At 40.7% G+C, this 15,000-nt stretch overlaps 1 protein-coding gene across 2 annotated transcripts in view; it reads right to left on the bottom strand.

Annotated features, from left to right (window-relative positions):
• eng (endoglin) overlaps window positions 1–15,000 on the bottom strand; it is a 43,273-nt gene that overhangs the window by 11,892 nt on the left and 16,381 nt on the right. For both annotated transcript variants that reach the window (XR_009647847.1, XM_060862979.1), the window contains exons 4-9: window positions 7,175–7,294; window positions 2,850–3,024; window positions 2,138–2,273; window positions 1,928–2,039; window positions 808–994; window positions 102–229 (exon numbers count right to left, since the gene is read on the bottom strand). Coding sequence is in view for 1 of the 2 variants with exons in the window: in XM_060862979.1 (XP_060718962.1) it covers window positions 102–229; window positions 808–994; window positions 1,928–2,039; window positions 2,138–2,273; window positions 2,850–3,024; window positions 7,175–7,294 (858 nt within the window). In the remaining variant the exon portion in view is untranslated. The remainder of the gene's footprint in view (window positions 1–101; window positions 230–807; window positions 995–1,927; window positions 2,040–2,137; window positions 2,274–2,849; window positions 3,025–7,174; window positions 7,295–15,000) is intronic.

Raw genomic sequence — 15,000 nt, forward strand, 5'->3', positions numbered from 1 at the left:
CACTGTGCACCCTCAATGTACCAGAAGAATTTAAATGGAAATCTAGGTTAAGGCTGGAGCATGTTGTAGATCCAACTTTTTTTTTTTTTTTAGTTTATTACCTGAGCGTAGATCTTCTTGTTGGTCTGCACTTTGGTGTTGGGATGAAGTTCCACCATGTAATCTGAAGACATGAACAACTGCATGGAGGTGAAAGATGTGGGAGACTCTGTGGTCCTCACCTCAGTAACTACGTACAGACAGAAATAAAAACCTTAAAGGCCATGTCACGTGTGTCTGCTGTGTATTTATCCCTGAGTCACACTTAACTAAACTTCATAATGAGTCATTAAGCAAGACAGCAGCAGCGAGTCATCTGGAATATCCAAAAATGTAGCCATAGGGGTGACGTTTATACACACACTACGAATCCCACACAAAATCCCATTTTCTTTTTAAAGAAGCGATTTGTCTTTTTTTTAATGCCTTAAGCTATAGCTGTGAGATATAACCTGAAATCTAAACACTCACTCACAACTATTCCTTCCTATCCTTCAACTAATCTACAACCATTAAAGCGGAACTAAGCAGGTTTTTTTATAGTAATAATAAACACAGCAGATTTCTGGGCCAGAAAAACAAGAAAAGGACTGAAATTAAAGCCCCAATCTACATCGACTTCATGGTAATACTGAAAATTGCAGTTGTTCTGAGGTATTTAGCAAAGTGATGATGATGATGATGATGATGATGATGAGTTTTATAAAGAACAGACTTCACCTTTAAGCTCCTGAACTGAACTAATTAAGGTCATCTCTGGGGTTTTACCTCTAGTGGGCTCTCGTATTCTGATCCTTATCTGGATCACTGGGCTGTTCAGATGAATCTTTGTGTAGCTGCTGATTGAGGTGTTCTTAAAATAATCCAGCGCCTGATTCCAGAGCTCGGTGTCGCTGTCAGAGAGGACTAACCGTGGATTTAAGACAAATCTGTCTAAATGGACGGCGTTGTTGTTCTACAAAGACAGAAAAATATACACACATATATAAAATATAATATGAGCGTAAAATATTCACCGTACTCCCTCAGAAAGTCTCGTACAAGAAAGATCACATGGAACCGACATAAAAAATTCTAATAAAACAAACCTGATACCAAACGTGAACTGACATTCGAAATTTTTACACAACCTCTATTTCTTATTACAGACTAATCCATAAAAATCACAATAGAAATACAATTCGAGCACGACGTTAAGTTTGTGATTTAAAAAATAAAGAAAGAAAGAAAGAATTTGTAAAAAAAAAAAAATAAAATAATGAATTCATCATTTACGTTTAACATTACTTAATTAGTTTGTAATAAATATTTAATAAACAAATTTACAGTCACATTCCGCTGGATTCCGTTCATTTCCCCAAGAAAGAAATGTGACTCGACGTCAATGTGTTAATAAATATTACAATTAAAGTATTACAATTAAATTAATTAATGGTATTTTTAGATTTTGTAACTGACAAAATTAATTTTAAATTAATTAATGAATTAATCTGTAATAGATAGATAGATAGATAGATAGATAGATGGATAGATGGATGGATGGATGGATGGATGGATGGATGGATAGATGGATGGATAGATAGATAGATAGATAGATAGATAGATAGATAGATAGATAGATAGATAGATAGATACTTTATTGATCCTGGAGGAAATTCAAGAAAAAATGCATGAAATTATTAAAAAAATTAAATACAAAACAAATTAGCAAAGCATTTAGACAGTAACATGTTTATTGAATGTTTAACTCTTAAATTGTTCATTTATTTTCCTCAGGAATGTCTCTTTTTGAAAAATAAACGAATGAACGTGTAATAATAAAGTGAATTAAGTGATCGTTTTTTGTAACGAATTAAATGTGCAGAGCGACAACACGTTCTTCACTCACCATTAAAGAGAAACTTTCCATACTGTTGATGTTCCAGACCGTACCGACGGGACCCCTGAGGACCAGCTTCATCTTTACTCCGTTATTCGTAACCACGTTCACTGTGACGTTCCTGTGATCCGTGAGTAAAATGTGAGTGTGAGTGTGATAAATCTGTACTAATAAATGTACACTGAATGGTTGCTGTGATGAAATCCTGAGGCTGGTCACCTGACGGCGATGTGATCCGGGATGTTGATGATGTGAAGCTCGTCCTCAGAATCCAGCAAGCAAGACTGAACCGCTTCTGCTTTGGTTTGTACGTCCTGCCCCAGCTGGCAGACAGATGACCCCGGAGTCCCTGAGGCTAAAGGAGGGAGATTTCTCATCACGTTTTAACCGTAACATCACGTCCTTAATTTACAAACAAGGGCTGCTTTTATTTCTTTGAATAGCATGAAAAAAACAATACATGAACTTCTGTGGGTTTTTTATTCATTCATTCATTCATCTTCTACCTCTTATCCGAACTACCTCGGGTCACGGGGAGCCTATCTCAGGCGTCATCGGGCATCAAGGCAGGATACACCCTGGACGGAGTGCCAACCCATCGCAGGGCACACACACACACTCTCATTCACTCACACAATCACACACTACGGACAATTTTCCAGAGATGCCAATCAACCTACCATGCATGTCTTTGGACCGGAGGAGGAAACCGGAGTACCCGGAGGAAAACCCCGAGGCACGGGGAGAACATGCAAACTCCACACACACAAGGCGGAGGCGGGAACTGAACCCCCAACCCTGGAGGCGTGAGGCGAACATGCTAACCACTAAGCCACCGTGCCCCCTGGGTTTTTTATTATTATTATTATTATATTTATAATTACATGCATCGTCTTTAATAAAGAAATATTTCTGAGACGTGAGCTGGTACCTTTCAGTTTGGGGAAGTAGATGTTCAGTGGATCTCTGAATGTAGTGACGGATGAAACTCCTCCGAACCGTTGTGTCGCCCACGATACCAGCTCATTGCCCTGAACATCTGGAGCGCCGTGAACCTGACTGGAAAACCCAGTGCTAAAAGCCTTTAGTGAAGTCTTGTTTGATACCTAAATATTAGACAGACAACATTTTAAAGATTTAACCATACACTTCTTTGTGAATTGTGTCTGCTTCAAATATTTTGATATTTAATAACATTCTACATGTGCTGTATCTCCATCTTTGAGTATGTGAAGGCTTCAGCATGGAGATGTTTGTGTTAAATCTATAATGAACTCAGATGATGAGCTAATTTATGTGCTGCTCAGAAGCTCCTGGTTACACAAATCTAAATGACTGAATACGACTGTAGAAAGGACATTATTTATAATCTCGCTCTCTGGTGTCACCCAAATGAGGACGGGTTCCCTTTTGAGTCTGGTTCCTCTGAAGGTTCCTTCTTCATACCGTCTAAGGGAGTCGACTCAGGCTTGCTCATTAGAGAAAAATAGGGAAGAATTTGAATAAATTTACATAAACATTTTATCTTCTATAAAGCTGCTTTAAGACAGTGTCCATTATTAAAAGCACTATAGAAATAAAATTTAAATAATTTAATTGAATTTTGGATTTTTCTCAATGTTGACCATTTCCCACCCTCAGCACTAAATGTAACTGCTGCTACATCATTTCTCCAGATCAGAAAGTAAAGTAATAGTTAGACGTGATTCAGATTCACTGTGATTCAGATTCAGATCCACTGATTCATGTTTCTGTTCATTCATACTTTAAGGGTTACATAATGAGTCGACTTCCTCTGGGCTTCCCAGAAGGCGCGATCGGTCGTCTCGCTCTTATCATCAAATAAAGTCTCCTCTAAAGAAACATACTCTTTCTCTGCGTCTCCTGCTCTGTATCTCACACTCTCTGTCTCACTTACTGTGTCACTCTCTCTGTCTCACACTCTCTGTCTCTCTCTCTGTGTCACTCACTGTGTCACTCTCTCTGTATCTCACTCTCTGGGTCTCACACTCTCTGTGTCTCACACTCTCTGTCTCACACTCTCTGTCTCACACTCTCTGTCTCACTCTCTGTGTATCACTCTCTCTGTCTCACTCTCTCTGTCTCACTCTATGTGTCTCACTATCTCTGTCTCACTCTCTGTGTCTCGCATTGTTTCACTCTCTGTATCTCACTATCTCTGTCTCACCCTCTGTGTCACACTCTCTCTGTCTCACTCTGTGTCTCACTATCTCTGTCTCACTCTCTGTGTCTCACACTATCTGTCTCACTCTCTGTATCTCACTATCTCTGTCTCACTCTCTGTGTCTCACTTTCTCTGTCTCACTCTCTGTGTCTCACTCTCTGTGTCTCACTCTCTGTGTCTCACTCTCTGTGTCTCACTCTCTTTCTCAGTCTCTCGCACCCTTTCTGTGTTCCACTGTTTATTATAGTAAAGCGTCCATGCGCCTAGCTGCACAAGCTGTCTGGTGCCACACTTCTTCCCTAACTTCCTGGCTGGGGACAGGAAATGAGACCTTTTTAACTGTGTGCGTCAGTCCGGTCGGCTGGAATCCGAGTCTGCGTGGGGATAAATATGACACACGCTACTGTCGACACCAGACGCCGTCCGTGCGAGAGAAAGATAAACGCAGGACTCCAGAGTCAAGAAATACTCTGATCCCTGACACTACCGACACAGTCCATGAATCAGTTCACAACAGAGAAAGAACAGAATAGAAATTTATATCAAATTCATAATAAAAGAAAGAAAGAAATACACTTTCCTCAAAAGTCAAACAACTGAGATGTGTCTGGTTTTGCTCTTTATAGCTTTATAGCTATAACTTTAACTTTATAGCTTCCAGTTTACCGCATGTGTCTAAATCATCACAAGATCAGCAGAAACGAAGGTTTGACATAACTGAGTGCAAAAGTTTCTGCCCCCATGGTTTTTGGTTACTTGTAGTTATGCAGGAACAAATTCACGACAGGAGTTGACACTTTTTGCTGCTTTTTTGTCTTATTAACTTCAAGAAAGAGCAAAGAGAGTAAAGCTGGTGAGGAAAGAACTGACTCTGCCTGCTATAATGTAAGTTTCATAGTCGTTCCTCAGCATTAAGTAACGATAAATGAATCAAAAGCACAATGTGATTTGTATTGATTACAAATTGTAATCGTTGGAAAATTGCTGTCTTATAAGCAGAATAAATCACTTCATGACATGCTGTGATAGAAAAATAACCAACAACAGAGTGTGTGAATTAGCGTTAATCACCGATTATACCTTTAAATATCTTTGACTGGTTCATTTCTCTTTAGAAGCACAAACAGTCCATATGTGTCCTATTTGTCTAATCTTCCCTCTTAATGCTCATCTTTTTTGGTCATAGTGCACAGAAAGATAAAGACAGGAAGCAGCAGAGAGAAAAAAGAGACAGATCACAATAGAAGAATGTAGGGAGTGGACAGAGAGATAGAGAGAGCGAGGATTCGGATGGAAAGAACCGGAGACAGGAGAGGATCTGTCCCTGCAGGTCGTGTTCTCTCTGGACTGATAACGTGCGAGCCAGAATGTCTTAATCCAGAGTTCAGGACGACTAGACATCCTTCCTGCCACATGACAAGGTGTGACTCGGAAATAAAACAATCAGAATGTAGACAATGTGATGAAGACATTATTACTAAAGGTTATCAGTGCACACGGGGACAATATCTAAAGGACAGAAGGACGATTCAGAGGAACATCATGATGGAGAACGTTTGGCTTGAAGTGATTCCCGTCACTCGATTCGAAAGTGCATTCGGTTTGGTCCGAATTCCAGAGTCAAAAAAACTACACAGCCTGAACATCGGCACTGATGACACCAGTAGACTGTTAATTGATGAACTATTATATTAATTCTTTATATTACTCCTTATGTTTATCTTCTGTTCCATGTTTACGTTCTGTAAAACTGCTTTGAGACAATGTCCATTGTAAAAAGCGCTATACAAATAAACTTGAATTGAAAAACTTGAATTGAACTACTTTAGATCGATTATTTGTCTTTGATTTTTAAAAATTTAAACTTCATAATATCAGCAGAAAAAGTTGGTAGTGCAAAAAGGCAGTTATAGTGTGTGTTTGTGTTTGTGTGTGCGTGAGTGTGTGAGAGTGTGTGTGCGTGTGTGTGTGTTTGTGTGTGTGTTTGTGTGGGTGTGTGTGTGCGTGTGTGTGCGTGTGTATGTGTGTGTGGGTGTGTGTGTGTGCGTGTGTGTGTGTGTGTGTGAGTTTGTGTGTGTGTGTGTGTGTGGGTGCGTTTGTGTGTGTGTGCGTGTATGTGTTTGTGTGTGCATGAGTGTGTGTGTGTGTTTGTGTGTGTGTGTGAGTTTGTGTGAGTTTGTGTGTGTGTGTCTGTGCGTGTGAGTTTGTGCGTGTGTGTGAGTTTGTGTGTGTGTGTGTGAGTTTGTGTGTGTGCGTGTGTGTGTGTGTGTGTGCGTGTGTGTGTGTGTGCGTGTGAGTTTGTGTGTAAGTTTGTGTGTGTGTGAGTTTGTGTGTGTGTGTGTGTGTGCGTGTGTGTGTGCGTGTGTGTGTGTGCGCGTGTGTGTGTGCGTGTGTGTGTGAAATGTTCACCCTTTTTATTTCTAACACATTTTTAAAGGGACGTGTAAACTTTTGAACTGATACGAAGGTGTTGTTTCACTGTCTATAAGAGCAGCTCTGTCAGTAGAGCGGCTGTGAATCACACAAACGATGCCTTCTGTTGTAGAAACGTGTTGCTGCTGTTTAATAAAGTCATTCTCACTGGTTGATGTGGGAAGTTTTTTTGCTTGGAGATGTTTATTAATTTAACATTCATGTCAGGAGTCTCTGTAGTAAGAGCTCTCAGACTCGGTTGTGCTTTCCGTCCTCCTTTTCTCTGTGAAATGACAGGCTGCGCTTTGTGTGTGTGTGTGTGTGTGTGTGTGTGTGTGTGAGAGAGAGAGAGAGAAAGAGCGATAATGTAAGCTAGCTTGTCTCTCAGACGTTCCATTACGTTAAGTCCTGACTACAAACCGCTGTAACGTGAGACGTTTTTGTTCTTTTACGTCGCACTTGTAGACAACTCACTGTGTGGAACGTCACACTACAGATATCTGTGAGTCCGGAGTGTGTTATTTCTTACACAATTTACTGTCGATTATAAAGACAAACATCCACAAAAACATCCTGAAACATACGAGGAGGTAAAGCCGAGGCCGCACGTCTCGCTGTTTTGTGTAGATGGTTTTGTCTTTTCCGTTTCGGACACTTACATAGATCTTTACGTCGGAGGAGTTGACATTGACGTAGATGACTTGGATGTGAGTGTCTGAGTTGGTGAAGATCAAGATGGACGGAGCGTCTGTACTCACTGTAATAATCGGGTAGTTATTCTGTAATAAAGAAAGGAAGCAAAGGTCGGTTTAATATCACACACAATACACACAGAACAATCTGCAGTTTTTATTCCAGGCTGCTTTATACATCCTCAGATCATCAGATCAAGTCCAGATTTCAGATGCAGCAATTAAACAGGCTGTTAACTAATAAATACATACATAAATAAATAAATAAATACACAAACATTTACATATTTGTGACAATTTTTACACACAGCTTATTTATTTATTTACTTATTTATTAATTAATCAATTAACTTATTTATTTAATTATATTCACTTCTAATTTTAAGGCTAAAATGCAACAACAAATGCAACTAACTGTCTCAGGGATAAAATGATATGTATTTATTTATTTGTTTGTTTGTTTGTTTGTTTATTTATTTGCAATAATTTTAGAAGACCGAGACTGATGTTAATGTTTGTCCTATATTGTTTTACATATGCTGTGTACTGTATATTTCCTGCTATTCGTTACTATTTTTATTCATTATAGTTTATTTGCAGCACCGATATTTAGCCAGATGTTTGTCAGCAAATCTACGTGTCGCTTAAACGTCTTTGTGTGCTCGGGGAAGCTGAGGTACACTTAAAGACGAAAGGTGCTGGAAGTGTATATGAAGCTGAGACAAGTTGCTATGAGCTGGTAAAGCAGGCGCTGAAACGTCCTGCATGCAGCAGCACTGTGATATCATCAACATACTGTAAGCCGTTTGCATTATGTTTACATTCTGGCCTAAACGGTAAGCCGAGGCACAGTGTGAGGCTGGGAGGCACAAATTCCCACGAGTCCTTCTGCCATGATTAGGAAGCAAAGAAAAACAAGCGCCATAAACATTTGGCGTCCTCTTTGTGACTTTGTTGTTGTTTCCCAGGCGAGACGAGGAGACTTATAGACGCATCGCAGGCACAGATCTGCGTCGTGTCCTGCCAAAGATCACACAATACAGCACTACGACTGCAGTGTTTAATATACTTCAATCTACTGTCTGTGTCTGACTCCGTAATGCGCTTCTCTGGAACAGCGACACAACGGAAAGACTTGTGTATAAAAATGACATCATACGTATATTTAACATATATACATCTTAGCAGCTACGAACATCATTCCCTCACAAGTTTCTTTCTCTCTCTCTTTCTCTCTTAACTTAATAAGACTAAAGAAATGCAATAAAAATCGTATTTTAGTTACAGCTTTACCTCTGACATTGGAGACTCCATCCATGAATGTAAATAAACTTCTCTTTACAGACGCAATGAGTGATAAAAAAAATGCTAAAAATCCATCTGAATCAATGCTAGAACTCAATCTGATATTATTGCAATTTATTATTATATTAATGCATTAATAAAAAAATAAAAACAGTGCGTGAGTCCCATATACAGTAGTAGCACACAGGGGGCACTGCTGAGTTCATCACCACTCACAATCACACGTTATAAAGACGTTCGCCACTCGTGTTAGTGTGTAAATGTGAACCGAATCCCACCGAGTCCTCGGCCCGGCCGTTCCTTTTCCAGTTTTGGAGACGAAGAGGAGCCTGAAACTTCATCCTGCCAAATCCACTCCTAATCTCTGCTAACCGCAGTGTAAACACTCCCATCTGGAAGGCAGCTGTAATCTTTTTTCGAGGCTCGGCCAGGGCAGGATTTGCACCGATCCCCACCAAATATTTGTGGGCCTCGGGTAGAGAACGAATTACTCACGCTGGGTGTGAGAGGGAAATGTAATTAATAACGGATAAAATATGCATTAGATGTCAGAAAACGAAGCACTATGTATATGAATAAATATGCCTCGGGTGCGGCAGGTAATACAGATCACCACAAATTTATGGAGCGTCATAAATAAACGGATAAATACAAAATAAAATGTTATTATTAGGCAGGATTTTGCCCGGAAGCTACAGTGTGAGTCTTCCTTATTATGACCCGCTGCTTCATTTTACTCAGCTTTGAACGCTAATAAGGGAATTTGCAAGTCTAATTAATCCTGAGAATCGCTGTTGAAAGCAGACTTTTCGGTTTGTAATCCTCGCGTCTGTGCTCTCGGCTTCCTTGCCTCCGTTCTTCGTCTAAAGCGGAGCGCGCTGGGGTTTGGAGGAAATCCGACGTACCTCAAAGGTTTTTATTAACCAGCTGTGCATGATGGTGTCCAGAGGCACTCATATACCAAACGTTAACCTTTTTATATCAAAGGCAGCAGCGTATCCTGTTGAAATCTCAATTCTGATTGGTTGATTAATTTTCTATAACAGCAGCTCAGACAAATCCGGGATATATCGATGCACTCGTTCCAATACGTTACTGTAAAACTCTTTGGCACCATCACAGCACTCTGTCGTTAAATATTTTCCTATAACAACACTTTCTATCATGTTTTACTCCCTACATGTCATATCATACCTCATAATCCACACACAGACTTATCTCACCACGCTACAACTAACCTCATCTGGCCAAAATATCAAAAGATTCTGAAATATAGGGTGTGATGTTGACTTCTCAGCCGGTCTTTAAATAAATCTCTATCACGTACGCCGTCCGTTATGGACGATATACTCGGCTCAGAGCATAGTGGAGATAAATGTGCTCGAACATCATTCAGTAAATATAAAACAGCGATGAATCAACTGCAGCCGAGTGTTTGTACGTGTCAGGACATGACATCTGCCGGCATTTGATGCCTGGTCAAGCGATCCCAGAGGTCCTCCATTTTTGAAAGCCCACATTTTTATTTCAGACGGCACGTCTGCGAGAGCTAGGCATTATCTTCGAGCTGGAAAGCTGCCTTACATTTAATTAGTCTCGCAGGAGCCGAGTTGTCAAAAACGTCCGAGGGTACAAAGCTCAAAATAAAGAAACAGAAAAAAACCCTTCTAAGAGGCAATTTCCCTGTTTGATCAGAAAGCTTTTTAATTCTAAAAGAGATGGAGAGAGAGGGGAAAATTCAGACAAAGAGAATATAACAGCATGCTTATTAAGAGAAGTGCAACTCGAGGTAAACCGATACAAGGGTCACTACTCTGAGCTTTGTCTGAATTGCACTGGTATTATAGCACATACCTGATTTGCATGCTTTAAGTTACATTAAAAATATAAACTTATAAAAAGCTATAAACTTAAGCAGTGATATGTTTTAAAATTGGATATTATAACTACTTCATATCCGAGGGTCTGATTAGCCAAGCAGACCACATCCTACGACAGAGTCTTCTCCAACTGTACTGTAGAAGAAATATATCACGATTCAATCATACCAGAAAGTCTGGATAAGGAGCTAGATGGCGCAAGTTTGGATGGAAGTGGTTCTTTCTCGAACTGGGTTTCTTTCTGAGATCCCAGGCACCATCCAAACATCTTTGACACTGAAAAAAATATGAGTAAAGGATTGAAATTTAAAAGTCCTAGGAATTTAATGTGAGTGGCTCAGCAACTGGAGGGATGATGGTGGCCTTAGTCTTTGAGAACAGGTCTTAACCCCTAAGTTGAGAAAGGACCTCAACCCCTTAATCCCTGACTGCTCCAGGATGCCTGAGTCATGCGGAAATTCTAGTCCTCGATTGGTAGTGACCGATGATGGTGACTCTGTCACCGACTGAGGGCAACCTCATCTGGCTTCTCAAAGGTCAGCTAGGATTTTAGGTTTTAGGTTTTACAGTAGGTGAATTTAATGGCTGCAACAAAATGTAAAAAAATCCCCTGGCTATACTTCACCAACTCTGGGAAGTACCTGGACCACTGTTTGAGTCTGGCTGCAAAAGAGAAGATAATATGGATGATTACAAGGATCCCAAGGAGACAGGCTGTATGAGGGTGCCGTTGAGGAAACAAAGAGAAAATGCTGCCACCACCAGCAAGTCTAGTCCTCTCTGTTAACCTTTCAATAGGGTTAAAGGCAGGTAAATGGTCATAACACCATTTCAAGGATTGGTCCACTAGGAGCCCATTAGTCATATGGTTCAAATTTTATTTCTCTAAAGCGTGAATGGGGGGTCACGGTGGCTTAGTGGTTATCACGTTCGCCTTACACCTCCAGGGTTGGGGGTTCGATTCCCACCTCCGCCTTGTGTGTGTGGAGTTTGCATGTTCTCCCCGTGCCTCGGGGGTTTCCTCCGGGTACTCCGGTTTCCTCCCCCGGTCCAAAGACATGCATGGTAGGTTGATTGGCATCTCTGGAAAATTGTCTGTAGTGTGTGACTGCGTGAGTGAATGAGAGAGTGTGTGTGTGCCCTGTGATGGGTTGGCACTCCGTCCAGGGTGTATCCTGCCTTGATGCCCGATGACGCCTGAGATAGGCACAGGCTCCCCGTGACCCGAGGTAGTTCGGATAAGCGGTAGAAAGTGAGAGAGTGAGTAAAGCGTGAATGGCTAAAATTATTTGATTACTATTATATATTATTATATTATATTAAAACTCCCACCATATACAAAAGAAATTCTAAAAAAAAAAAAGCTATACGGCAATAACGAATCTCAGTGATCCCTGAAGAAATGGAGAGATTCAAAGATGGGCTGAAAAGGATGATGTTGGATTTGCTCTGAGAAACCTTCACATAACACAAGACGTTTTGTCTTAAGACTAATTTATATTATGCGACTGAAAACAATACAGCCGTATATTAAACCTATGTTTTTATGCTCCACATCGATCTCGACCACTATTTAATAATTAATCAAGCTGTCTGGTTCCTGTACGTCTATATTTATGTTCTTTGTACAGCAGGAAAAATCTGAAGTGGACGGAAACCGCTGAACGGAAAAGAAAAAACAGAGAGACCTCCATGTTGTTTAGAGAAAGCAGTAGAGTCTACCTGTACCTCTTTATGAACTTCATTTCACTTCACTCAAAACTGAACAATGTCCCTTCTAGTGGCCGTGCAGTCGCCCTTGCTATTTTTGTTCCTGTGCTTTCAAGATACGATTGTTTTCCTTTTTTTCTTGAGTGCAGTTTTTTTCCAAGGTTTTGCTGATGCATAACTGTTTCCCGTTATTCTTTGGTTCTCTCCCCTTAAGCCGGGTCGGCTCCACCGCTCTAGTCTCGGCTCTGAGCCAAACACTGACATCAATGAAAGTCTGAAAGCACCGCCCTTTTCTCTCTCTCTCTCTCTCTCTCTCTCTCTCTCTCTCTCTCTCTCTCACACACACACAACAACGCAGTCATTTCTCGCCATGTGGTCCAAACATACTTGTGATTGTGGATAAACCGTAAGACGTGTCATAAACATGACTAATGTGTGTTTTAATGAAGATCAGCTACAAAAAAAGTCCATTGATCATCATGGCTTCTTTATCTCTCTCTCTTCTTCTTCGACACCCTTCCCAAAATCTGTGTCACTTCTCAAAGTTTTCTCTGATTGGTTTTGTCTGTCAGCAAGATCGCAGTGTCACAACATCACTAAGAACCACGATGGCCGTTCTTTTTGGGGAACAAACAAATAACGGTTTCTCCAGATCTTCCCTATGGTGTTGTTTGAGTCAGTGATTCAGTCAATACGAATCAAATCATTTGTGGTTTAATAGAATATGATTCAGTGAATTGTTCTTTCTAATCTGGAAATAAAGCCTGATAGACACAAGGTAGTAGAGGTACAGAGAACACACCAACTTTTTAAATCATTCGGTTCAGTCCAGAGGATCTTTACTTTATGTGTAGCCCACAAACTGCTTAGATATTTTTGGTTAAAAAAAGAAAATAATTAACCAATTTTTCATTTTGTTCCGCATTGTTTGTGAAAAGTTATGTTGAGGTTAGTGCAGTTATGTTGAGGTTAGTGCAGTTATGTTGAGGTTAGTGCAGTTATGTTGAGGTTAGTGCAGTTATGTTGAGGTTACATTATCAGTTCTCCTCAGAGAGAAATGATTTACTTTATTCTGTTTCTGGGCTCTGATTTAAACATCATGACCTTGGCATCCAAAACCACTGCCAGAGTCACTTGGGAACAGGATACACATGCTTAAGCTCCTTTTTGTTCCCATGTATGTGTGTTTTTTGTTGTTTTTTTCTAATTCAGTACAAAGCTCTTAGGCAAGTTCTAAACTGAAAGCATGTGGGTTTTGAGTTTTCTCTCCCACCGGAGAGTCTCTGTTTCAGCTGTAGGCAAGAAGTCACTGATCAAATGTGACGTTTTTCCCAAATGCTGAAGTAAACTTTTGTTGAAGTAAACTTTTTGTTCACCATTAGGATACATATATCATATCAATTTTATACAACTTTTTTGTACAACAAACACAGTCACAGGTTTTTTTACTGCTAGGTGTTAGCTGGGTATCTAACATACACCACATAATATGCAGTGTAATCCCCAGATCTGGGGGTGAAACAACAGTGTGGACAGAAGAAGCCATCTTGTGTGAAATATTTTACCTCAGAAGATATGGCTTGGTTGGAAGAGGCTTTTACCTCAGAAGATATGGCTTGGTTGGAAGAGGCTTTTACCTCAGAAGACATGGCTTGGTTGGAAGAGGCTTTTACCTCAGAAGATATGGCTTGGTTGGAAGAGGCTTTGACTTCAGAAGATACGGCTTGGTTGGAAGAGGCTTTTACCTCAGAAGATATGGCTTGGTTGGAAGAGGCTTTTACCTCAGAAGATACGGCTTGGTTGGAAGAAGCTTTTACCTCAGAAGATATGGCTTGGTTGGAAGAGGCTTTTACCTCAGAAGATATGGCTTGTTTGGAAGAGGCTTTGACCTGTTGCATGAAAAAGTCCTCGGTTTTGGACAGAAGAAACCACGGTGGGGCAGAAGAAAGCTCAGTTTTGGAAAAAGAAGCCTCAGCTTGGATAGAAGAGGCCTCAGAATTGGGCAGGAACTTGGATGAAGGACGTGGCTTCAGCAGACAAAAACTCTTGGGCAGAATAAACCTTAGATTTGACCAAAACAAAATACCTGTGTATGGGCAGAAGAAGCCTCATAGTGGACAGAAGCCTCACACTGGGTCGATAGGATAGAAGATGCCTCAGCCTGAGCAGAAAAAAATGCCTTAGATTGAGGAGAAGATTCAGTTTGGACTAAAGAATCCTGTAGAATGTACAGAAAAATGTACATCATCTTCAGCTTGGGCAGAAGAAACCTGAGCTTGAGCAGGAATGGCCTTATCTTCTACACATAAAAGTTTTTACATTTTTAAACAAAACCAATAAAACCCAAAGATTTCTTTGTGGTGAACTTTTTGGAGTGTTGGACTTGGTGTCCTCATCCTGTCTCTGCCATTAGTAAACATGGCACTGAGCACAAAGACACCACTGATCCCGACCCTTGACACACACTCTGGGTGATGGGAAGAGCATACTCGCTCCCTGTAGAGATCCCAAACCGACTCATTCTCACCCTCCTGCAGTAACCCCGATCACCTCGGGGAGCAGTTTCTCACTCGCTCTCTCACTCACTCGCTCAATCTCCTGTCGTGTTGGAGATTTTTTGTGTCCGTTCAGATGAAATGTCCTGACCGTTTTTCTCCGACCCCCGCGGGAACTGCAGTGCTGCTGGTCATCTGGCATCAATCTGACTCCGGCATGCTTTGTGAAAACAAAGTCAGCCCCTCAGGAGAGGAGCAATCTAAGCAAACGTTCAGATGGAGTTTGTTTAGAAACTCGGACAGAGGGTATTAGGTTTGGGATTTCGCTCTGAGTCGTGATTAAAGGTTTCGGGAGCTTGAAATGAGGTTCCCTATTGCTGTCAGGTCTGATTTATACTGGGGA

The sequence above is a fragment of the Tachysurus vachellii genome, chromosome 26 (assembly GCF_030014155.1).
Source record: "Tachysurus vachellii isolate PV-2020 chromosome 26, HZAU_Pvac_v1, whole genome shotgun sequence".
NCBI lineage: Eukaryota > Metazoa > Chordata > Actinopteri > Siluriformes > Bagridae > Tachysurus > Tachysurus vachellii.